The sequence below is a fragment of the Rhineura floridana genome, chromosome 7 (genome assembly GCF_030035675.1).
Source record: "Rhineura floridana isolate rRhiFlo1 chromosome 7, rRhiFlo1.hap2, whole genome shotgun sequence".
In the NCBI taxonomy this organism is placed as follows: Eukaryota; Metazoa; Chordata; class Lepidosauria; order Squamata; family Rhineuridae; genus Rhineura; species Rhineura floridana.
The window spans coordinates 29,929,505-29,955,599 of NC_084486.1; the positions used below are offsets into that span (position 1 = coordinate 29,929,505).

At 44.0% G+C, this 26,095-nt stretch overlaps 1 protein-coding gene across 5 annotated transcripts; it reads left to right on the forward strand.

Annotated features, from left to right (window-relative positions):
- The first annotated feature begins 248 nt into the window (after window positions 1-248).
- On the forward strand, window positions 249-25,666 carry ZNF365 (zinc finger protein 365). 5 transcript variants are annotated; one of them, XM_061635117.1, is made up of 6 exons: window positions 249-306; window positions 3,861-4,601; window positions 13,192-13,372; window positions 17,235-17,272; window positions 17,402-17,680; window positions 19,889-25,666. In XM_061635117.1, exons 2-5 carry the CDS (start codon window positions 3,874-3,876, stop codon window positions 17,652-17,654), a joined length of 1,200 nt encoding a protein of 399 aa, XP_061491101.1. In that variant the 5' UTR covers window positions 249-306; window positions 3,861-3,873; the 3' UTR covers window positions 17,655-17,680; window positions 19,889-25,666. The 5 variants fall into 5 exon arrangements, with proteins under 5 accessions (XP_061491101.1, XP_061491100.1, XP_061491102.1 ...); XM_061635116.1 differs by lacking the exon at window positions 19,889-25,666 and having other exon boundaries at window positions 17,402-19,661; XM_061635118.1 differs by lacking the exon at window positions 19,889-25,666 and having other exon boundaries at window positions 17,405-19,661.
- Window positions 25,667-26,095: the final 429 nt, after the last annotated feature.

The following is a 26,095-nucleotide window of genomic DNA, read 5'->3' on the forward strand; positions in this document are numbered from 1 at the left end:
TTCTTCCCCCCCTTTTGCTTTTCCCTCCCTTCCTCCACGGGGATATTTCAAGTTCCCTCCCTGCCCCCTGCCTCCAACTGAAGTGGATTTCTGTGCAGTTCCTTGCTTCAGATCCCCAGCCTTTGCCCAGGCCGGTTCTGCAAGTCGCCGCCGCCGCCGCCTTCTCTGTGGGTGAGAATGAGTGGGCGAGGGGTGTGACCGCGCCGGGTTCAGCGTGATTTACGGCTCTGCTGAAAACTGGTTTTCCCCGCAGCATCAGCGCCGCTGGCACCTGCCGCCGCCGCCACCACCGCAGCAACAAGTCAGGTAAGAGCCGCGCTCTGCGCCACAGCCTGGAGCCAAGAGAGAGCCGGGGGCGCTGGGTGGAAACCAGGGCGTTAGCGTGGCAGCGGAGGGGACCACGAAGGATCCAGATGTGGGGGGCTTAAGATGCATAGGAGACCAGGGCCAGAGGCAGGCAGGCATCCCCGGCCGGGCGCACCGTGTAAGCAAGGAGGCAGGCTGCAACCCCCCAAATCATGCAGAATTCAGTGCCCGTGGCTTTCAGTGAAACTACTGCGCTGCAGACATGTTTGTCCCTCAGATCTGCATGGTGGCCAACGCTTCTCTGTCCTTCACAGATGTAAGCAAAGTCCCCCCTCCCTCCAATGTATCAGCCTGCATTTCTGCTGGTCTCTACCCCCTGCTCCCAACCCCAGCATCCCTTTTCATCTTGACCGGTGTGTTTTTTTTTTTTTTAAAGCCACACAGACTTTCTACCTCTTTCCTTTTTCCCTTTTGGGGATTGCCAGTGCTCTGCTTCCTTTCACCTTGCTGTGCTCTGTACTCTGATGCGCGCGGGGTTGATTTGACATAGATGAGGGGGGATGGGGAGGAGTAGCGTATTTTGCTGTTTGTTGCCCAATTTAACTAACATATGTAAGCCCTTGTTTGACCTGGATATGTTAATAACAGGATGCTTATTAAAGGGAACCTCTAATAGAAAACAAGCTTTTGAGGGTGATATGTAAATATAGGATTAGGCTTTCTTTTTTTTTTGGTCTACCTAGCGCATTCCAAAATTCTCTTGCATTTCTTAAAGTCCCTAGTTTTATGAGTTATTATGATTCTCTTTAATGAACAGCATTTGTGGCTTCACTGAGGAGGAGGAGGCCTCAACGTGACTTGCATCCTATTTTTGATAGCTTGGTACTCTGAGCTGAAATAAGAATGAGGCCAATTTAGTGTTCCAAATTTATTTGACACTTAGCTTGATTTGCATGTTCCACATGGTTTGCATTTGCACAAACACTTAAGCAAGTGAATGACACAATCCAAAGTTAAGCTCTTGTAGGTCTCACTGATGTCAATGGGAACATAGGAAGTTGCCTTATACTGAAGTCCATCTAGCTTAATATCATTTACTCTGACTGGTAGCGGCTATCCAGGGTTTCAGGCATGAAGAGCCCTACCTGGAGATGCCAGGGATTGAACCTGGGACCTTCTGAATCCAAGGCAGATGCACTGAGCTATGGCCCTTCCCTCTCATCTGTGATGAAACAACACCTTACACCAGAGTACAGAATGCAGCAAGGTGGAAAGATTAAGCAAATGCTTAACTCTCCCATTGAAATCAGTGGGGCTTGGAAAGTGCTTAACTTTGGGTGAGTCATGCCCACATCCCCCAAAACATGTACGAATGCACTTGGCTGTGTGACCAGGTTGCCTAGCGTGAAATTGTTATTGTTATTTAACAAATGTATATCCTGTTCATCCAAGGTTCAGGGTGGCTAACAGTCAAACAACTTTCAGATCCTATAATAAAAACCAAACCCATAGAAACCCTACTGAAATGTGGTGGCTTCTTCAGGAACTTGGGGTGTATTTGTATTTATTAAACTCATTTTCTGCTAGTCTTTTGGGAAGCTCAGAGAGGGTTATGCGGTGCTCTGAGGCACTGAACTGGCTGAAACCTGCTTAACTTTAACAACATAATAGCATTATTTATCTCACACTTTTATCTAGGCCCACATTTCCTTTTTTTAAAAAAAGTTATCACGCGTGAAAATGCAGTAAGGTGCTGAGAAAAATCTCTAGGCCTGTCAAGAGGCATGATTTCTGCTACTACTCCCTAACATTTCTTGAGGTCCAACAGGGTGTTCAGCTCTGTGATAAAAACAAAACAAAAAAACCACTCTCTGTCCAGAAAACATGCAACTCTGCACACCTGTCTGTCTCCTTCCATATCTTCTGCAGTCCATTTTCTGTTATGTGCTTTGAACATTTGAAATGTTTGCTATTATTTCTGAAGAAACACAGAGCTCTAGAAAGGTGCCTGATGCTGAGTCTGGACAATTTTAACCCAACCCTGTGCACATTTACTCGGAGGTAAGTCCCAATGTGGTTAGTGAAGCTTACCTTAAGTAAGTGTACATTGGAGTGAACCTCAGTGCATCTAGCTCAGTATTATCTACTTGGAGCAGCAATTGTTTCTTAGGGGACCTTCCAGTGCTGCTTCCTGTGATCTTTGTAACTGGCCCTAGCAATTGAATCTGGGACTTTCAGGAAGCCCAGCAAATGTGCTGCCACTGAGCTGTGATGATTTCACCCCTGTTATTGTTTCTTCTTGCATGCTGCACCCCCTTCTTCTTGAGTCTAATTGTAGCCTCAAAGTCCCAGAAAGGCTACAATGTTATAGTTAAATTCAGTTAGGGAGGAAAAATAAATGTATGCTCATTTCATTGATCTGCATAACCAATTCTAGTTGTAAAAGAGGAGGAATTCCTCTAGCTGAATGGCAGCACACCTGCTTTGCATGCTGAAGGCCCCAGGTTTGATCCCTAGTGTGTCCATGTAGGACTGGGAAATCCTTCTGCCTGCACCCTTGGAGAGCTGCTGTCATCAGTGTAGACAATGCGGAACTAGGTGGACCAATGCTTGGTATACGGCAGCTTACCCCCGGCCTGAAATTAGAGTTTTCCAGCTGCAGAGCTGTAACACTTCAGGTTGTTTTGGGTTACCAGAGATGAGATGCAGACAAGAGATTTGCTTACAAAGAGTTAAAATTTATTGAGTAACTTACAAGCATACAGCCAAGTATTCCCAATAAAAGTGGAACAGCAGCACAGCCCTGCAGAAGCTAGTGTCAGACTGAACACCCCATTGGGCACATGCAACACTTTTATAGTATTGAAGCTAGCATGTGGCATTGGCATGATTACATACGATATTGGCAGGTTTACATACACAAATGGTATTGAACATTACAGCATAATACCGATAATTGGTTATTTGACCTTCTCACAGGACATCTTCAAAAGCCAACTAATTGCTAGAAAACTATATGGAAATACCCTGGCACCCATTCTTAACATACTATATGCCTACTATATCTTTTCCATCTTTGCTAACAAGCAGTTGCTATACTATCTTTCTTTTGACCGTCCTTTGACTCGTCCACCTGGCTGTACTAACAAGCAACTACTCATTAACCGTCTCTTGACCCTAGGCTTAAGCCAACTATGAAACACCTTGCTAATAACATATTCTTGAATATATGCCTAATTGGGCTCCTTTGATGCCTCTCTAACTAACAAGGTACATTCCCACTAGCTTAGGTTTTCAGATGATTATGGGACGCAGGGGCCTGAAAGGGGAATACAAGCCTTCAGGCTCACTAACAAATACATACTGAATCTATGCTTAACATAAGGCTATAATATCTTGCTATAGGCCTCTACTTGCTTGCTGGAAATAACAGACTGGTACAGGGTATACATGAGCTCAGAAACATTTCATGCAAAGTTCAAAACTCTTTGGCTTAGAGCACAGCTTTTGATGCAAACCTAAAAAAAACCCCGGTATTATTCCTTTTCTTCCAGGATTTGAAAAGTAATGCAACAGAACACTTTTGAAGAAAGCAGATACCCTTGGCAGGAGTCGTTTGAAAATGTCGGCGTCTGCATGCCATTCCGTTGCCCACGATGTGGAGACCACACCAGATTCAGGACCCTGTCTTCCTTGAGAGCCCATCTAGAATACAACCATAGTTATGAAGATCGAAGCCTTCTGACAAAATGCAACCTCTTTTCTTCCCTCAGAGATACAGACCTGATCTCTTCCGATCCCCTGACACAAGGAATGCTTGGGGACAGCACCAATGTCATGAAACCAAAGACATCATATCTAAACTTCTGCAACACATCAGGCAAGAATATAAAGAACAGGAAGTCATTGGAGGTGGAAGCGGAAAGGCAAGTGTCTTTTGGGTCAAATTACATGTCAGGAGAATCCATTGATGAGCCCATTTCTAAAGCAGGGTTGGCAACAACTGACTCCAAAGCCTCGTTCGAGGCCCATGTGAGAGACAAGTTTAACAGAATGGTCGAAGCAGTGGACAAAACGATAGAGAAGAGGATCGACAAGCTGACCAAAGAGCTGGCCCAAAAGACTGCCGAACTCTTGGAGGTTCGGGCGGCTTTTGTGCAGCTTTCTCAGAAGAAGCAGGAAGTCCAGAGGCGAGAGAGGGCCCTCAACAGACAAGTGGATGTGGCCGTTGAGATGATCGCGGTGCTGAAGCAGCGGCTGACAGAGTCAGAGGAGGAGCTCCACAGGAAGGAAGAGTAAGTGGGAGGATTACTAGATCATGGGTGTCTTTCCTGTACGCAGCAGGAGTTTGGGACATGATTGGTAGAGGAAGGCCAACACTGTGTAGAAGCCAGTTCATTAGGATGAATGGGGCACTGCCCCACCAACCTCAGTCTGTCCTCAGCCAGCTCTCACCTCTTGCCTTTTTACTTACAACCAATCCATGGGGTGGCACTGACTGTCAGCTTCCTCATCCTTAGTCCCAGTGTTGTTCTTGTAGAACTCAGCAATGAAGATAATGGGAACAAGATTAGAATTTAGTTGGCTCTGCCTGTCATTGGCTCTGACTCCACCTACTTTCAGTCTCCTTGCCTTCCACCCTACCAGTCCCAATGGGCACCACTGCCAACACTCATTCTTGCCTCTCTGTTATCACATTGCTGCCTGCTCTCCAGCTCCTTTAGACTAGAACAGGTGTAGGGAATCTACATTCCTGGGCAAGGTCTTGGAACGGGTGGTTGCAGGCCAGCTCCAGGCGCTATTGGATGAAACTGATTATCTAGATCCATTTCAATCCGGTTTTAGGCCCGGTTTTGGCACCGAGACAGCCTTGGTCGCCCTGTACGATGACCTATGTCGGGAAAGAGACAGAGGGAGTGTAACTCTGTTGATTCTCCTTGATCTCTCATCGGCTTTTGATACCATCGACCATGGTATCCTTCTGGAGAGGCTCGCGGAGTTGGGAGTTGGAGGTACTGCGTGGCAGTGGTTCCGCTCCTACTTGGCGGGTCGTCTCCAGAAGGTAGTGCTTGGGGAACATTGCTCGACACCGCGGGCTCTCCAATATGGGGTCCCGCAGGGGTCAGTTTTGTCCCCCCTGCTTTTTAATATCTACATGAAGCCATTGGGAGAGGTCATCAGGAGTTTTGGAGTGCGTTGTCATCAGTATGCTGATGACACGCAGCTCTACTTCTCCTTTTCATCTTCTTCAGGTGAGGCTGTCGATTTGCTGAACCGTTGCCTGGCCGCGACAATGGACTGGATGAGAGTTAACAAACTGAAGCTCAATCCAGACAAGACTGAGATGCTGTTGGTGGACGGGTTCTCTGATCGGATGGTGGATATATACCCTGTCCTGGATGGGGTTACACTCCCCCTAAAGGACCGGGTTCATAGTCTGGGAGTCTTTTTAGACTCTTCCCTCTCACTTGAGGCTCAAGTAGCCTCGGTGGTTAGGAATGCATTTTACCAACTTCGGTTGGTAGCCCAGCTACGTCCCTATTTGAGTAAAGAGGACCTTACATCAGTGGTACATGCTCTGGTAACCTCACGTTTGGATTACTGCAATGCGCTTTACGTAGGGCTACCTTTGAAGACAGTTCGGAAGCTACAACTAGTGCAAAATGTGGCGGCCAGATTGCTGACAAGGACCAAGCGGTCCGAGCATATAACACCTGTTCTGGCCAGCTTGCACTGGTTGCCAATATGTTTCTGGGCTAGATTCAAAGTGTTGGTATTAACCTATAAAGCCTTATACGGTGCGGGACCACGATACCTTGCGGAACGCCTCTTCCGATATGAACCGGCCCGTGCACTACGTTCTGCTATGAAGGCCCTCCTCCGGGTTCCAACTCACAGGGAGGCCCGGAGGGTGATGACAAGATCTAGGGCCTTCTCAGTGGTGGCCCCTGAACTATGGAACAGTCTCCCCGAGGAAGTACGCCTGGCGCCGACTCTGCTCTCCTTCCGGCGCCAGGTCAAAACCTTCCTATTCTTTGAAGCATTTTAAGTTACACTGATTTACTTTTAAAAATGTTTATTGTATTGGATTGTTGATTGTATTTTAGTATTATTTTGTTATTCATTGTATTTTTATGCTATTTTATGTTCACCGCCCAGAGAGCTATTGCTAGTCGGGCGGTATATAAATTTAATAAATAATAATAATAATAATAAATAACTCCCATCGTCCCTGACTATGCTTGTTGGGGCTGGTGTGAGTTGTAGTTCAGCAACATCTGGAAGGCCAAAGATTTCCCACCCTTGGACTAGATGCAAAAGCATCCCAAGGCACATGGGGCTGCATATGTACTTTGGCAAGCACTTTCTCATACTCTGGATTGGACGTTGCATACATTCCAAAAAACAGTTGGCCATCACTGCTTTAGTGATGCAGCTTCTCATATTAAAACAAGGGACTTGCAAGATGTCTGATGCATAGTTGGTACTTTTCATATTATCACATGGATTCTGAACGTTGAATCCTGAGAAAATCTTAGATTTTGTTTTATGGAAAATCAAGATCCTAGGAGGGTATGGTCTGAAGGTACCTTGACCACCTTGCTGAAGCTAAGCAAATCTGGGTTTGGGCAGCGTGTGGATAGGTGACTGCCTGGAAACCAAATGTACACCTCCTTGGTTTACATGGTGGAAAAAAGGTGGGTTTTAGAAGAAAGAAAAATGAATAACCCAATAGTTTTCATGAGTACAGAGAAAAGTTTGAAAAATTAATGTGCTGGCCAGTATCTACTGAAGATTCTCAAACCTTTTTCTACCTCCCTAGTGTCTTCTACTTGTTTCTTTTCCTGCCATTCCTACCTTCTCCCCATCTCCCTCTTCTGTAGTCCATCTCTTCTTCCTTCATAGTTAGATAGATAGACAGATAGATCTAGAAACCTCTAAATATTGCAATAGGAATACAATAATGCCACCCAAACAGATGCATGCACATTTACACAAATTCAGTCCAGCAGTTCTAGTGTGCACACAGAATCATGCATGAACACACCAGAGCTCTGCACACACAGGGGCTGCAGCGTCATCTTCTGTGAGTTGCTGAATGGATGGTGTGAACAATGGAGATTCTGCACACATAACATGCTCTGACATAGAAGACAACAAGGAAGTTCCTAGGCCTACGGTGCTTCACTTGTGCATCAGAGCCCATATGAGTATGGATTGCACCCAGGTATTTTTTATGCCCAGAATTTGGCTGCAGAAAAATGTATCAGCTAGTCGTCTTACTGTTTACACCAGGGAGGGAGATCCTCTGACTCTCCATCTTCCTTTGTCCTTGACCATTGGCCATGCTGGTTGGGGCTGATGGGAACTGGAGTCCAACAACATCAGGAGGGCCACAGGTTTACATCAATGTTTTGTCATATGTTTCCCCCTCTCCTTATTTACATCTCTGTCTTCTTTACTCCATAACACAGCATGTACGTGTTCTTTAGAACATATACCATTTCAGCCTTGAGGCATAGATCTGTTTAATTTAGTAGAGAAGAAGGCATGCATCAGGATATACCAATTCATGCATCATCCAAATAAACCAAATGTATTAGAAGGACATTTTCAACAAGCCATTTAATAAGGGTAAGACTTTTATGCTCTAATAACATCCAGTGGGATTTCTTACAGAGGAAAGTGCTATTCTACGAGTAAGGGTATCATATGGGGGCTAAACCTTGTCCTGCTATACTTTAACTTCAGAACTGAAGGTAAAGATGTAAAGGTCTTGCTTCCAAACACCCCTTCCCCCCATCCCCAATTCAATGGCAAGTAAGAGCTGTAAACAAAACCTTATGGGATCACATCTTGGAAGGAATGATAATTTGGTTTCCTGCTGGCTTCCATAGTAGATTCTGTAGCCATTTTGGCAGTTCCAGCTCATCTAAAAATACTTCCATGTTGTATTCATTAAAAATGTAGTAATTGCTGATACATTATTTATATGTGAACTACTTGCGGCTGTAATCCTCAGTCTGCCCACTCTCTGATGTTCCCATTGATACTAGTAGAAGTTATCTGGAGCAAATGGTTAAAGGATTGTGGTCTTGGTTTGCATTCTCAGACATCCCCCAGGCAGTTCACAATACCTTGATATGTTCCAGTTAAATGTATGGTGCTGCTCTTGTTAAAATTGGCAAGCACAATAGCTCAAAAGTTTAAGGCAGCAATCCTAAACACACTAACTAGTAAAGTAAGGCTGCAAGCCTATATCCAATACTAGAGGTGTACATGGGCTGCAAGATTCACTTTGTATTTATTGTCTCTGTGTTTTTTTAAAAAATCCAGTCTATTTCTGATTCACTCTGTGCTCTCTTCGCTTCAATCTATGCTTTGTGTTCTGAGTCGGTCAGTATAAAGCAGGGGTGGCCACTCCGTGGCTCTCCAGATGCTGCTGAACTACAGCTCCCATCAGTCTCAGCCAACACAGCTCATGGTCAGGGATGATGGGAGCTGTAGTCCAGCAGCATCTGGAGACCCACGGAGTAGCCACCCCTGGTATAAAGTGGGAATCTAAAAACATTTATAACGTTTTCCTCTTTTGGCCAAAGCAGATGAAATGTGCAGACACAGCTGCCTCTCCAGAATGGACTGAGCCTGACAGATTGCAGGTTAATAGTTCCTAGAGCTTTTTGTGAAAGAAGTGAAAGAATTCACTTTCCTCCATAATCCATATTAGGGCAATGACTTTATTAGGCCAACTAAATTGTCAAAAGCCATGTTAGTTTCATAGTTTTGACAGCAGGGGGAATGGTTGTGTGTCTCTTGCTTTTATCTTCTAATAATTAAGAGGTGCCTATGTGTGTATTCTTGCTTGTACATTTTATAAAAACTTTGCAGCTTCACACTGGCCTTTTCTTACAGGTTTTTGATAGGCCATACCGTGTCTAAGAATGTTGCCTGCAGAGTTCTGAACGCTGTGGAGGGTTTTTTGTGTGGTTTAAATCAAGCAAAATAATAACTATTTAAAAAAACCCTAAATGAAGCTTTTAACTTTTTTAACAACCCTCTGCTGCTGCACTTTAACAAAAAACAAGTCAGGCCTCTTTAGTGCTCCACTGGTAATATTTTGGACAGCCTCACTTCTTGCAAAGTTCGTGGTCCTAGAGAAACATAGAGATATAGGGAAAGATAGAGCTATATGGGACAGAAATACAGATGTAACCTAGTGACACAAGGTTTTGTGAGGGCCCTGTTCTGACTTGGAGTGTGTGGTTTTATTGACACTGCACTTCAACTCGGGAAGGGAGAAATACTCTTGAATTGCTTCATTATTTGGCCTACCCACAGAGCCAATGCACTTCTTATCACTTACCTCAGAATCAGAGCTTGGAAAAGTTACTTTTTTGAACTACAACTCCCATCAGCCCCAGCCGGCATGGCCACTGGATTGGGCTGATGGGAGTTGTAGTTCAAAAAAGTAACGTTTCCAAGCTCTGCTCAGAATAAAGGCCAACTGAACTCAGCAGTCCTTACTTGACAGTAGTTGTGCATAGCATTGTATTGTAAGTCCCATACCAGTTATACCAGCCCTGGGACCAGATCTTACACTGGCACATGGATGATTGCCCTCTGCATACTCAAGCTGGAGCCAAACAAGATACTTTCACAAAGCAAGATGGAGGATGGTGGGATGGGAAAGAGAAATTATAGCCTTTTATGCAAGTCATTTGAGCACATTTTAAAAATTAGTCCTGCCCACAAATATTGATAACAGTCATTCATAGTGCATTGAACAAAGGTTTCCAACCTTGGTTGTCTAAAACCCATTCTTATTCGCCCCAGGTGATCAGACAAGAAGCTATTTACATGCCTGTTCTTATACTGCTCCTGAAGGATCTTTGAACTAGCCGCTCCCTTTGGTGGAGGACTGTGCCATTAGCTTTTAGAGCACTGCTCCACTTGTGAACCTGTGGAATGCCATTCCATGACTCTTTATGCAGTGACATCGGGCAGAGTGATCCTAACCCCTGCTGAAGGTCTGCAGGGGTTGGGGTGGGGGTTAGGATGAGGCAAAACTATGGCTCCAGTGACATGGAGCAGCTCCACTAACTGGATGGTCTGCCCTCATTCCTGCTGAGGCCCCTGGTATGCCCACAGCATACTTTCTGCAGTGTTTCTGCCAGAAGTAGGGCCAAATCCAGGGGGTTCCTGAAGCTGGTGTTAGTAAACAAGCACCAGCATGACCTCCACCACACAACTTTGACCTAACCTGATTTTTATTTTATGTTGGAGTTCCCATCCTCTTTCTAAACTCCCTCAATTCAAGACTATGGTGGTGAGCTTAGTTTAGTTCCGGCATGGGGATCCTGTAGACTCCAATTCTCATCAATCCTAGTCAGCACGGGTGATGGTCAGGGATGATCGGGTTTGTAGTCCAACAGCTTCTGGAGGGTCACAGATTCTCTGCTCCTGGTTTAGTGGGGGAGTAAAAGAATTGCTAAGTTTTTAAGACTGACCCCTGCAGGGGCAAAGAGAACAAGGAGTTAAAAGTGTTTCTCTTCCCAGGGAATGCTGCAAACTACTAAAGCCGAGCAGACCGTGTACTATGCATGTTTATCTATTCCCCTTTGGCATTTGGTTACCTGCCTTGGGCTTGCCAAGCACTCCGCTGGTGTGTTGGGACTGGCCTCTGTGAAGAAACCCATGGAGAATCCAAACCTATGGAGCTCTGCTAGTAAAGGCTTGTTGTGTAGATACAGTGTTCCAGAATGCATTGCATACTCAAGCTGGAACCAGGTTCTTCTTCTGTCATAGGCTTCAAAAGAAAAAGAGGGAGATGAAACCAACAACCTAAGAAGAGGTTTATAGAGATTGCAAATGAAATCATTTATATTGTGGCAACAATGTATGTGAGCCTTTGCATGGCATAATAAGTAGTACTTGTAGTAGATTTATATGCCATTTTCCCATTGCTCAGTCATTCTCAGTGGCTTACAGTCAATGAAATGCATTCCTAGTCTTTGGAGATCCTCCTGTTCAATGTAGGACAAGAGAAAGAAAGGTGTGTGTGGGAAGTTATGTATGAAGACTGCTTCGGTTTTGTAAGCATGGTTTGGCTGTCTCAGAACAATTGGTGTATTTCTTGGTTTTTACCCAGTGAAGGGCCCAAGAAGTCAGTACTGCACCAAGCAAGTTAGTACCACCGGGGGGGGGAGAGGTAGGTATGCATTCTGGGGCTGCTACAAAACAAAAGTCCAGTTTTCCTTTGTTCTTCGATAGATAGCTGAGGATTAATATTCACAAAATCATCTGTCATTTTTTTAAAAAAGGAAACTGCCCCGTTTTTCAAAGACATCTCTTCTCCAGTACTGAGACCAAATTCTTGGCCATGTTCTTGAAGACATGGGGTTGCATTCAACTAAGTCCTACTCAGAGAAGACCCACTGAAATTAATGAAGCTAAGTTAGTTATAATAGGGTTGTGTTGTGTGTGTGTGTGTTTTATTATGCATTGTAGTGGGAGTACTTATCAACTTGCCGCCCTGGGCTCCTCCTGGGAGGAAAGGTGGGATATAAATAAAATAATAAAATAAATAAATAAATAAACTTTGATTTTGTTGCTGAACCTCCCGCTAATTCTCTAAGAGGGGAATCAAGATGGTGCTGAATCCTTTGAATGGATTCAGTTGATTAATTGGGCTCTCACTGTTTCACCTCTTACTTGGTCTAGCTTTTGCTAATGATGCTCATGCTCTAAACAAGTACCTAATATAATCGTAACGTTATTTGAAATCGTCTTTCACTTCAAGAAATAACAATCAAAGGGATGCCTAAGCTCCATTAAGGAGACTTTAAACACACTGTTTAGTATTCATATCCCACAACATTTGTGGGAAAGAAGCAAAGAGAAACCTCCCTGGAGTGTGACAATTCTCAGTGCAGTCTCAAATGCCAGAGGGTGTATAGCTCCTTTCCAAAAGTGGCAACATGGCCATCTTGCTGCTGGAAGGCCACCCCTTTTGCAGAAGTGCAATCCTCCGTGGAGGGATGGTATCTACCGTCGTTGATGCAGGACTGGGGTGGGGCAGACTCCTTTGGCACAAAATAATTATGTTTTTTCATCACCTGGAGAGGCCCTAGGTTGGTTGTTATTTCTAGGAGCATTAGGGTGGCTGCTGAAACATCACCACAACCAGAGAGGAAATGCATCACACAAAACAAGAGAACAGATTTGCATATTATTTGCACGTGCCTATGCATCTTTAGAAATAATGACTATAATTGAAATAGAAATATGGTACATCTCACCATAGTGGGGAAAACCATGACCAGGTGACCTGTGTGCCTGCTTGGTTTGTGGTCCAGGTATTAGTTGCCAATGGGCAGCTTCAAGGCCCTCACTCTCTCTATATATGATGTAGTGGTTAAGGTGTTGGACTACGACCTGGGAAACTAGGGTTTGAATCCCCTCACAGCCATGAAGCTCACTGGGTGACCTTGGGCCAGTCACTGCCTCTCAGAGGAAGGCAGTGGTAAACCCCCTCTGAATACTGCTTACCATGAAAACCCTATTCATAGGGTCACCATAAGTCGGGATCAACTTGAAAGCAGTCCATTTCCATTTCCATTTTATCTTTAAACCAGACAGCTCTCCAAAGAGAGGACTGTCCTCTGTAAGGTATGCAAAAAAACCCCCCGCACCAGTGTTGTTTGCTTATTTGGTTACGTGCAAGTAGTTCTGGAAGGTTAGCATCGCATCTGGCGTGCAATATACCTGTAGTACAGGCAAGAGGCTCTCTGAGTTAAAAAGTAGCATCTGTCCGTTCTTTCCTCCTGCTCATTAATAAGGAAACACCAAGGAAATTCCAACAGAGCTGCATTTTTGTCATTGCAGAGAAGTAGTTATATTTAATCACTTCCTGGAGGAAGCGGCCGAGAAGGAGGTTTGTGGCAAAGCCAGGCTCCAGCACTTCATTGAGAATCTGCTGCAGCGGGTTGATCTGGCCGAAAAGCAGTTGGATTATTATCAGAATCAGCAGATCCTGGGCAACTACAGTGAAGTCAGTGAATATGTGGTAAGCAGAAAATAGGAGTCTCTTTCATTACACCTTCCAAGGAAAAGTTGAGTGGGGTTGATGGGAACTGTAGTCTGAAATATCTGGAGGTCACCAGGGTGGGGAAGGCTGATCTAAGCTGTTGTTCTACTTAAGCAGGAGTTGTGATGATGATTTGTGCTATATAAAATACTAGATATTATTACATTATTAGTTTGGCATATGACACATTATTACATTTTGTATCCCATACTTCCTCCCAGGAGCTCATGCTAGGGCTACATGTTTCTTTCTTCCCTGCAGTTTTATCCTCATGACAACCCTGTGAGGTAGGTTAGGCTGAAAGGCAATGACTTGTCCAAAGCACCCACTGAGCTTCATGACAATGCACACCAATCCAGTGCTACTCATGAGCAACAACTGAAGTTTCACTAGATGGGCTTAAGTATCTCAGTCCACATTGGAAGACATATGCAATTCCTTGGGGACTAAATGAGCAACATGATGTGCATGTGGATGCAGACCTAAACATGTACCCACATGTGCACCAGCAGTGCATCTAGGATGCCTACTTTTACTTGCAGATCTCCCTTGCTAGAGTGTGACAAATAGCTTTTCAGAGACCTCTAGGTGTACAGCAGAGCTAGGGTCACCAGTTTGCAACTTGGATGCAGTGATGCCAGTTCTGACACAATCACACTGGCTGCCTATATGTTTCTGAGCTTAATTCAAAGTGTTGATGCTCACCTATAAATCCCTAAATGGTCTGGGTCCTGTGTACCTTTGGAAGTTCTTTCTTTCATATATTTTTCCCTATTCCACGAGTTCAACCCATGAGGCCCCGTACTGAGTACCATCTTTCATCCAAGGGAAATTATCAGGATGAGGTGCAGGGCCTTTACTGTTGTGGCACCCACACTCTGGAAGCCTTTATTTAAAGGGAGAAATCTGCCTGGCCACCTCCCTAATGCCTGGGGTAAAACCTCTTCTGTTCCATAAAAAAATCCTTAGCTGTTAATGCAACTTGGAGGGGGGGAGGATTGATATTATTTGCAGATGCTTATTGATTGGCTTGGTGTCCATTTCCAGGGCAAGTTTAAGGTAGTTAGATAGTTTTTAAAAATGGGATTGATTTATTTTATTTTTTGTTTCTGTGAAACACTTTCTGAAAGTCTCTGTGGGTACTCTTTGGGACAGAAAATTGACTGGGAAAGGATACCAGAAATACATAAAAATGTGTTTGACAATGAAGCAGGGGCTTTGCAAGTGTGGCTTGCCCTCTCTTCCCCCAATTTTTCTCGGATCACTTCTGCCCTTGGCCCTCATCTCCTATAGTGAGCAGAGCAGGGACTCTTGGTCTGCTCCACCACAGATGAAGGAGAATGTGAACAAAGACCCAGGGAGAAATAGGCAGCAGAAACTATGGCAGCTGAGTCTTCAGTCTGTTGAGAAATGTAAAGGTACAGCATTCATCTTTGGGTTGCAGTTCCACCTAGAGCTATTGTTGCCTGGGTGTACACATGTACATTTCCTCTCTCTCATCCCCGCATCAAATCCATAAGAACATTTGCAGCTGTCTAGCTCAGCAATGTGTTTTCCACCATCAGTGCTGGCCCTACCATTAGGAAGAGAGAGGCAGCCTCCTCAGGTAGCTGATGCAGAGCGATTGGCAGCAACAGTGAGGTGTTGGAGAACTGTGCTGCTTGTATGCGGTGTGACCTGACCTGCACCCTGTCAGCTTAGTCTGGTGTCCTCAAGTGTGGTGGAGGTGCTGTCCCATCACCAGTGCTGAAGTAAGATTCGACTGCCAGTCCACTTGGCTTCAGTATATGGAATGGAGGGAGGTGCCATCTTGTCTTTTGCTTCAGGCAGCAAAATGTGTTGGGCTGGCCCTGCCCACAGTGGCTGATCAGATGCCTCTGGGAAGCCCGCAAGCATACCATGTGCACAATAGCCCTCTCTAGCTTGTTAAAGGTAAAGGTGTCCCCGCACTTATAGTGCAAGTCATTTCCGACTCTTAGGGTGACGTCTTGCGACATTTACTAGGCAGACCGTTTATATGGGGTGGGATTGCCAGTTCCTTCCCTGCCTTTCTTTACCCCCCAGCCGGGTACTCATTTTACCGACCACGGACCTCGACCCCTTTTACCAGAGATTTGACTTCCTCCTTCCATTGGAATCGAACTCCGGCCGTGAGCAGAGCTTTTGCTGCGTTACCAACGCTTACCTCTCTGTGCCACGGAGGATCCTCTCTAGCTTGTTACTCCCAGAGTATTCAAAGGCATACTCTGATCCTGGAGGGGGTATATAGCCATCATGACTTAAAGGCACTGATAGTCTTATTCTCCATGAATTTACCTAGCCCCCTTATAAAGCTCTCATCGTGGTCAAAAAGGTGTGCAGATTTAGGTAACGCTTCAAACATGGGCAAACTATTTGATCGGAGACGACTGTGGGACAGAAAATGAACACGTGTTCCTGCAGGCAATTATAACTCTTATCATAGCTCCATGGAGCCTCTGGGGGAAAATATTGTCAGTTTATAGCTCGAATTTCTTCTCAAGCATCAGAGAGCCCCCTTTTAAAAGAAAGTAGCAATAAATAAGCATAAACAAAGGAACGTGATAATTGAGGGTGCACGTGTGTTCTGCTTGGTATAGTCACACTCCTCCAAATGAGCCATGACTGCTAATTTGTTCAAGAGATACAAAATAGCAAATGAAAAGCTTGTCAGCGGTAAATGCCCAGAAAGCTGTTACTGAAATAAGAAAATGGTATCTTTTATTGGACTAGCTGTACAACACATCCAAAAGGCATGCTAGAAATTAAAATTCATGACCCTGATGGCACAAAGGACTGGATGAAATAGAGACCTTGGGTTACAGCTGTTTGCTTCCTGCTGGCGAGTTTGTTTTCTTTTGTGACATTTAAGCTCAGGCAGGAGTGTGTGTGTGAGAGAGTGAGAATGGGAGGCAGAGAGAGAGAGACAGAGAATTTCTTGAAAACACAGAAAATAGTGCTGGGTATAGTAGTCGCCCTCCTGCAAATCTCGGTTTTCATTTCAAACAAAAATCAAGCTTCTAGCCCTTATGGCTGTGAAGATAAGTTTGGAAATGTGTGGGCTATGCCTGCTGAATTTTTAAAAGGCACAGAGGTAACTGAGAGAGATTTCCAGAAATCAGGAGATTTGGACTTCTGCGCTCCATATAACTCCTTCATTCTGCCCATGAATAGGAAGTCCAGGATAAATCATGCAAAATAGGAAGCATTGCCAGTGCAGAACAAAATTAATATGCCAATTTGCTCACTCTGCCTGATTTAGGATGCAATTCCATGCAGAAGCCACATTGAACAATCGAGTAAAGATGCAGGTTGCAAGACGTAGGTTGGAGAATCCTGCTAGTCTTGGTGCAAAATCTGAATTGCCTAGGTGCATAATATGAATTTGTTAATATTTATTAGCACAAGAGTATACACAGTCCTGATTATAGGCCTTTATCTGAAGTGACCACATCAAACCGCTTTGTTGAGAAGTTGCATCCATTGAAATTAATAGGAGTAAGGGAACATCTAGAAATGAATTTTGTTTTTTAAACTCAGATGCATTCACCAAACTGCGCTAGGTATCTTCATGCTGAGCTAACCTGGTTCCACTTTATGATGTATAAAAGCACCTTTAATTTCCCTGGCATTAAGCGAGAGCACAGGTTGGGGGACACCTAGGACCATGGAGATCTGGGTTGTCTTTGCTTTGTTTTTGCATCTGTGTAGCTATTTAAATAGAAAGGAGCCTTTCGATACGTTACGTTAGAAAATAAATAGATAAAAAATATCTTTCTGTATTTCTTCATGTCAATTTGAATAATGTGCATGTGTGTTTTAGTTTACAGATATGTCATCCAGTAAGAAACCCAGATGCCTGTATGTATGTCATTTCATATTCTTCATACAAAATAATATTTCTGACAATGTGTTGTTAAAACTGTGCATCTCTGTTATTTTTACTGAGCTCTCTTTATTAAATCTGACCCCCCCTTTTCTTCACATCAGCAGCAGCCGAGGAAACCAACACGGCTATTATAACACCCCTGATGTGAAACCTCATTCTCTTCAGAAAGGACGAATGCATTTGAAGAAAGCCAAGGAGGACACAATCTGTGCCCATCCAGTTAAATTATTTTATGAACCTGTTGACTGCTCAAGGGACATTTGGAGACCTCAGAAGAAAGGGGATGGAGCAGTTGCCTCCCGAAAGGTCAACACAAAATCAAAGATCAGTAAAAAAACCAAACAGCTCTACTAAGAATCCATATAAGTATAGATATATATGTACGTATCTGACCTAATCTGTCTATAAATCATAATGCAAGATCTGGCCGCTTTGGGCTACTACAGATAGAGATTAGTAGCACAAGCATTTGCCTGTCTGCTCAAAATTAAGTCCTCTGAGTTTGACTGGACTTACTCCCAGATAAGTGTGTATAGGATTGCAGGGTTCATTCTGTGGAACTCAGTGGGATTTACTTCTGAACAGATAAGCCTAATATTATGCTGTCAGTCACACCCATTGCTTAACCACAATATATTTCCCTATTCATTTGGGCAATGACTTGATAGATTTAATAGATGAAATTAATACATATAATATAGAAAACTAATTTAACTGCCTCATTTCCAGGACTTTGATTGTATATGTGAGGTTGCACTTTATTTTCGCAAGAGCTTCTTACAACTGAGTCCACCATTTCACTCTATTATTATAACAGTACTGTATACAGGCGGGCCCCGCTTATACGGCAGGTTCCGTTCCGGACCCCTGCCGTAAAGCGGAAATTGCCGTAAAGCAGAACCCCATTGAGTATAACGGAGTGCGTCGCGCCAAAATGCCGCCAAAATGCCGCAAAATGCCGCAAAATTGGCTTTAAAATGGGGAATTTAAAGCCGCTGCATTAGTGGAACTCCGGGAAGCGAAGCGCCAGTAAGCGGGGCCCTGCTGTATGTAATTTATAATATAACCACAGACATACCTTTTGCCAGGTGGCTTTGTTGTAAGTCTGTTTTGCTGCGTAAATTTGGAAGAATTGCTTCTGCCTGGTACCTTGATCAATTTCCTCCCCTTTATTTATTGGGAGTGATGGGCCAGGAATAGATTTACAGATTGATGAAATCAGCCTTAAATGCACTTTGCTGCGGCGTCTTCCTTTGATGCCAGAGCACAAACAGCATGATGCCATTTCTGCAAGAACAAAGCAGCTGTGAGGAATCTGATTGGATAGTCGCCTCCCTCTCCTACCTACTCCTACAGCCTAGAACAGGAGGTGGGGGCATCTGTAAGCTGCATTCTGCTGGTGACCTAGACAGACAGCTGCCATGACTGGTGCTTGTGCTCACCTGCTGGAAGAAGATAAGGCAGATGCCCTTAGTTGTTCAAAGAGCAATGGGAGGTTATCGGGCTCAGTACTCCTCCCTCAGTCTGTCTTCCCATGGAGCACTATGGTTCCTTCTGTGGTGCAGAAATCACTGCTGCAAAGCACTGTAGTGACTTATTTCTGCACCTTGAAGGTCAGTGCAAATGCCGCTGTTTATATCACATTTGCATCTCGTCTTTCCTTCAAGGAGCTCACAGCAGTGTGTATGGGGGTTATTTTGTTCTGTCCTCCTGGGTTGAGTTGAGGGAGAGTGGCTTGCCCAAGGTCATGCTGTGAGCTCTACAGATGAGTGAGGGATTCAGACCCAGGCCTGCCTGGTCCAAGCTCGCACCCCCTTCCAATGACACCCGCAGTAGCTTTACATGCCCGTGAACATATATAATATAGTACAGTAGTCTAGTCCTTTCATGACACTGAGTTGGTTGCTGTGCTGTTCTAAATCCAAGCCTACACACTTACATCACAGAACTTGCTCTTTACGAAAGCTGCCCTATATGTGGGCTTTACGGAGGATCAAGTTCACTATCATATTGCCCAAGAGAAAAGTCTGAGGCCACACGATCAGACTGTTACACTGTTAAAGCAAAGCAGGTCTCAGTCTGGACAGTGCCTAGAGCCACAAATAAGCTGCTCTTAGCTTCTTTAAGGAAGCCCAAGTTAAAGAACGGTGATAATACGCTGACACCATCCATTTATTCCATTTTAAACAGCCATGGCTTCCCCCAAAGAATCCTGGGAAGTGTAGTTTATGAAGCGTGCTGAGAGTTGTTAGGAGACCCCTATTCCCCTCATAGAACTACAATTCCCAGGCTTCCCTGGGAAGAGGGATTGATTGCTGAACCCCTCGGAGAATTGTAGCTATGTGAGGAGAATAGAAGTCTCCTAACAGCTCTTAGCACCCTTCACAAGCTACATTTCCCAGGATTCTTTGGGGAAAGCCACAACTGTTTATAGTAGGATAATAGTGGAATAAAAGTCTGTGAAATGTGGCTGTACAGTAAAAGCCCTCACTTAACAACAGGAGCCACAGGACTTCTACATAAGTGGGATGTAATCTGTTTAGCTAAGATAATTAAGTTAATGCATCCACTTTTTCCTCCTGCAACAGGTGTGGGTAATGGAAGGCCTATAAGCCAAAAATGGCCCATAATTTTGTTTTGCGGAATCTGGCATGAGTTGCAGATGACTCCATGTTGTGGAAGACTTAGAGGATACATTGTTCAGGAAGCCGGAAAAGAACATAGTTATCTCTCTCCAGCAATAACAAAACAGCAGCAGGAAGCTCCTGACTCCACCCTGGTAGAACTCGGTCCAGCTCTACCTAGTGACTAAATTATGTAATGACGCTATCCACATCCCCTGGTCCCATAGCTCTGCTCATTCTGAGTGCAGTGCAGCCTCAGGGTTTTCATGACTTTGTGTAGCTCCATGTGTGAAGTTCGCTGCCAACAGAACTTCTGGTATAACCCGCTGCCAAGGGCTATACCAGCCTTCCCCAACTTGGGAAACTTGGTGTCCTACAGATGTTTTGGGAAAGTCAGGTATGATGGGATTTGTAGTCCAAAATATCTGAAGGGCACCAGGTTGGGGAAGGTTAGGGTACATGTTCTTTTGCGTGGGAAGCTGTGGTCTAGTTTTCACTGAAGTGGCAAACTTGTGCCTGGGCTGGACCTCTTCTTACTGCAGGTGGGGGCTCATGTAATGGAATGCTCCCTCATCAATTAAAAAACATCCACATAGAAAACTAGCATATTATGGATAAAGCTAAGCTAGAACCCTCCTTCCTGACATCTGTTTTCTGTATGGAGGGAATTTTTGTGTGCGGAGATAATTTAATTATGTGGGCCTCATCCAGTTTGAAGTGGTACAGCCCAAGTACAAGTTTACCACCCCATTCCTATGTTTCATTTACTCCCTGTGGTATCTTCAAGAGCTGTTGACTGCTATTCTACAAACTCTCTCATTCAACAGAATACCAAAAACTCAGTGAAGAATTAGTAGAGATTTGTATTTGGCAATCGCCAGCCAATAATGATTCCGTTTTCTATCCAGAAGGCAAAAGTCATGCAATCTTAACAAAGCAGCCTTAAATACAATGCTCATGCTTTAAGTTGTAGTTTTCTGTCAGCTGCTAGTTGATTAGTCATCTGCCTTTTAACCAATTCATTGATTATATTTAAATAAACTTGCACATTACCAAAACATCACTGTAAGTATCTGGTTTAGATACTAAAGAAAGTGAGGAATCATAAACCGTGAGAGAGCTTACAATATAATAAAAGCCACCACAAAATGTTAGAAGAAAAAGCCAACTTTAATACTTATTTTTTTCACTTCCGATGAAAATATTAACACAACAGAACCAAAATAGCCTCAGAAATAAACAAGCGTGCCCTTAATTCTCGACTTCACTAATTCAAAACTTCCCTCCCCAATTTTACCTGGTTCCCTACTTTTAAATCAATTTAGGGAACAATTCTAACTCCTGTCTGGGCATGGTGGTGGTGGTGGTGGAGGGGCTGAACGGAGAGACACAGATGCTGCCACATCCAAAGCCCCGTTGCTACCACCAGCCAAAGCAGAAGGTAGAACAGCAATGTCATCCCATGTTTTGCTATACAGCTCCAGGCTTGCACAGCAGAGAGGCCTGGATCAGGCCCATTGATGGTAGTTAAATCGGCTTAGGATCCAGTAGATCATTGACTTGCCCAGTATTGCCCCTTTCCTGCCTCAGAAGTGCCTCACAGAGGGGTTCTGCTGAGGTGAGCAGAGCTGGCTACAAGGATACCTCCACTATATCCAAATCCCTTCCAGCACAGACAGATTGGTGGTTTGGATTGCTCTGTAAATCTTTACTTGATTAATCTGCCAGTTAACCTGGCTGAAGCTTGCCAGCTTAATAATGAGGTATGTCTTCAGAGAAAGAGGCAGACAGTCTATCACTTGCTTTCAGTGAGAGACAATGGCATTAATAACATAATTTCAGATTATGCCATGTCCTGTATGTTCACTATGTATATAGGCTTCAAGAAGTTGTAACCTTGAGTTGAGACAAGTAATTTTTCTTTCTGGGGACTTGCTACCCTTGTATCTTGAGCCTCTTACAGAACTACTGCAAGATCTTGCTTGGCCAGGTGTTTTCTAATGAGTGCAGTTAATAGGTCTTAAGTTTGCAGAATCTCAGTGAGGCTATTAGAGTTTATTTTTTAGGTGTTTAGATTTTTTTAAACGCATTGGGCTATGTCCCTCATGTTTTAAGCTTTTGCTATTTTGCACTGACTTCTGCTGCTCCATCCTCAGTGGCACCAATTGCTCCCCTATTTCTAGGCCTGCTCCAGAGTATATTCATTGCAGTTAGAATGATCAAATTGTCCCCAGTTAATTAGGCTTCAGCGCATTTCCCTGACCATAACATCACTGCCTGTAGCAATCTGGCCTGGGATTGTGCCCCGCCCCAGCTCAAGATGTTGACTGGGAGACAGAGCTGGTGCCAGTTTTGAGGGGCCTCTGGGTAAAGTGCCCAGTGGTACTCTGCAGGCTTACCTGGCAGAGGTGGCAACAAACAGCAGCGTTGGGTGACTGAGGGCTACCTTTTAAAGTTCCAACAATGCCTCAGAGCAACGCTACATCAGGGGCACTGTGGGAAATTAAAAGGGCAGCTACACTCAGTTGCCTGGCGCTGCTCAGAACATGTGAAGGGGCCAAGGAAAGCATCAGTGGGCACTAGCAGCTGCCCAAGGATGCCAGATGCCAATGCCAACTCTGCTGGGAGAGGCTCCTGCAAGATAAGAGGTGGAGTCGGGTCACACATGGCTTCTTATCTTGCAGACATCCCTTTCATTGGTTATGAAGGTGCATATATCAGGTAAGCAGCTGCACTGTGTCTTGCACTTTCAGTCTGGCATCGGAAGAGTAGCATGGGCAGAGAAAAATTGTGTCTGTGTGTGCAGATATGGTGTTGGAGCTGCAAAGTGGTGATCCCTGATCTAGAGCCCTGGAAACATTTCTTTCATATACAAACAAGCCCCACAGAGTTCAGCACAATCAGGCAAGGATTTTTTTTGTTCCATTGGGTTGTGCCAAGTAGAAGGATTCTGCTTTTATCACAAAGTACTTCTCCATCACTTTTTGTGGATTTTTTTTTGGTATTGCTTAATCTTCATGCCTCATTTACAGGTATCTTAACATCCCCATGATGTTAGAGGCAAAACTAGTTTTCTCCAGAGAAAGAAAATAGCTCAGCCTTGTCTTCATGTAATTTATTTTGAAATGCTCCTTATAAGAGATGTAAAATGTATTTATGTGAAGTGGTTTTATAGTAAGCGTATTAAGACTTGTGGAAAATGCTTTTCTTTCTTTTTTACCACCGTGAATATTTGATTATTTTTTAAAAAACCAGTATGATTGTGGCAATAAAAACAGGGTTTACAATATATCTAACCGAGGTGAAATACAGGTAAGAATATTTGCTGTTGTATAAATAACCCCAAATGAAATTTGGTGATTAATCAATCTGTTAAGTTACTGTTTTATTTATATAATGTGAATGAAACTGTTTTAGTATATGTCCAACTTTCACTATGTTATTTCAGTTGTTAGGCCTATGTTTCAAAGCTGGTTCATTCAAGTTTATTCATATCAGTTGATCACTGCAACATCAAGTGATGACTTCCACATGTGGATGGGTTATCGTAGATCTAACACCATAGATAGAGTTTTCAAATCACCCCATCAGCTCCAGATCACCCCATCAGCTCCATTGGTGGCACTTAGGGTGGAACTGCAGATTACACAGAACATGGGGCTGCCTCCATAATATGGGATAACCAACATGGTGCCCTCAAAATGTTTTGGACTACAACTCCCATCAGCCCCAGACAGTGTAGCCGATGCTTAGGGATGATAGAAGTGTAGTTCACAACTTCTGGACTACCATAGCCTGTTTCGTAGCATCATTGTGGCATGTGCATGTCCCCACCCTGTGCTCTACATCATCAGTTGACACTGGCAGGAGCAGAGAAATGCTCAGCATAATGGTGTAAGGACATAGGACACATTTATTTATTTAAAATCCTTCTATTCTGCTTGACAACAGGCTTCCAAGTCAACATATTTAACATAGCAGTTGTATCCATCTTAGTTATACTCCAAGAGGTCCCACTGAAATCAATTGGCTTACGTTTAGTCATGATTAACTCAAGTCCGTTGATTTCCATGGGTCTACCCTAAGTATGGCTTATTATTATTTATTGGCTTTCTGACCTCTCTGACCTAGGGTAACTAGGATCTTTTTTTTACACACACAAAAAGGGAGTGATGACTGGTAAGGCGGTATGCGCCAACCACTGCTCTTTAAAGGTTGTACAGTGACCATGTAGGACAATGCTCCCCAACCCCAGACATGATTTGAGGTTGGAGCACTTACTTCCCTTTGGATGGTTTGTGATTCCTGGCTTCCCTGGCAGCAGGGGATGATGTCAACTGCCCAACTGCAGGCCCTAGGCATTAACGGTTGTGGCTCCAACCATCGCTGTACTCTGCATGCGGCATAGTGGGAGTACCTGACATGAGGTTACTTTTTCTTTTTTTTTATGGCAGCCCTGCATTCCTTACAATGCATAGTTCTGCCCTCAGCTGCCAGTCCTCAAGTTCAGGGAAACCAAGCAGGGTTTGCGGATGGCTGATGAGCCCTCAGTTGTACTTAGATTTTAGTATTTGCTTAGGTACCTCATTTTGTGTATGACATGACATGCTTGTGAAAAGATGTGTATCGATGTTCTTGTTTTGTCAAGTGCTACACTATGGGAAAGATTTCATTTACATCCAAGCAGCCTCAAACTGTTTAAGTGCTCCTTCTGCTTTGTACGTCACGAGCTTGCTTTAAAGATGTGTGGGAAATTGTAGCCCAAAATCTTCAAAGAGAATGAAGGGCACCACCGGACAGGTGATGTTTGCATGCAGACGTATTCTGCAACATGTCAATGACCCAATAATAGTACATTAGCGGTGCCTTGATATTGGACCATCCACACATCATTCCACTTTATGAGATGCTCCCCCAAAGCTAGGACATTATTGTTGTCTGGAGGGGCATTCTTGCACTATAACGCAGCAAAAGTGGGACAACATTACCCCCCCCCGCAGAACATTTGTGGTATGAAAAGTTATAGGATTTCAGCAGGAAGCTATGGGACATGCATTGATTAGAAATGAAGCAGTATATCTGCCCCAAAACTTGTGCAGGCACAAACAGAATTAAAAGCAAGATTGTGTAACCTACCTGATACCATCATGAGCACAAATAATCATGAATGCACACTAAAAAGGATGCCTGAAGGGTCCCTAAGGGTAGAGCACAGTAACGCTGCAGAAGCAGGAGCCCCATGTTGAGTGTCTTTCCATGCCTCGTTTCACATCACTGGTTGGCAGGGGTGGAAAATATATATCACAATGAAATCAGGACACAGGGTGAGTTGAACTAGATGTTCCAGATAGGGAACTTGAAATGGGGCTGCTATTTTTAGGAGCTGTCCTGTGTGGGTTTTTTGTAACATGTAGTTCCACCCTCAGTGCAGTAGCCCATTTCTTTCCTGAAGTGCAAATGAAGTAGCTTTCTCATTCTTAACTACTTTAGCTACACGTGATTTGATGACTGTTAACCAAGGAGAAACAGGAAATGATGTTTTGCATATGGATATGATTAGTTTCCATCTCATGTTGTTGTTTTTTTCTTTTAAAAATATCACTGTCAGCTGCATGTGTCTTTTTCCCTGATCCTGTATTGGTCAAGTCATCATATGCTGAATCAATCAGTTACAAAGCAGTTGTAATGCACTGTAACTCCAGAAACAAAAGACATTTTAGACTACTATTAAACAAATCTAATAAAGACTATATTTCTCAATCATTGTATTGGTGAACTATGTAATGGTTGCATGTAGACGAATGGTTTTCAAGCAACACTAGATAACACATCTCCTGTGTATTGTTTAGCTGTTGCATTTACTGCAGCCACAATCCAGCATGAGAACGGGATGGGAACAGACCTGATTGGTTGGTTATTCTCCACTTATCCTCTCTCTTGTCACTCAGTGATGGTGGACACCTTTCCTGGCTGAATCATGTGATCCAGGTCCATGAGTGGAGTACATCTGAATCTAGTACCTGAACCTTGTGTCCTGATGTGGTATAGACTAGGTCACTGGATGGACCCAGAAGGAAGGGGCACAGTTGGGTACCATTATGCAGCAAGAGGGGCATGGGGCAGGGAAGAGATGAATAAGCCAGGTCAGTCTGTCACCTGCACCTCCCTTTC

Coding starts and splice junctions, on each gene's coding strand:
- ZNF365 (XM_061635117.1), top strand. CDS start 3,874: ATGCAACAGAACACTTTTGAAGAAAGCAGATACCCTTGGCAGGAGTCG. Junction 4,602..13,191: donor GAGCTCCACAGGAAGGAAGA/GTAAGTGGGAGG, acceptor TTGTCATTGCAG/AGAAGTAGTTATATTTAATC. Junction 17,273..17,401: donor AGTAAGAAACCCAGATGCCT/GTATGTATGTCA, acceptor TCTTCACATCAG/CAGCAGCCGAGGAAACCAAC.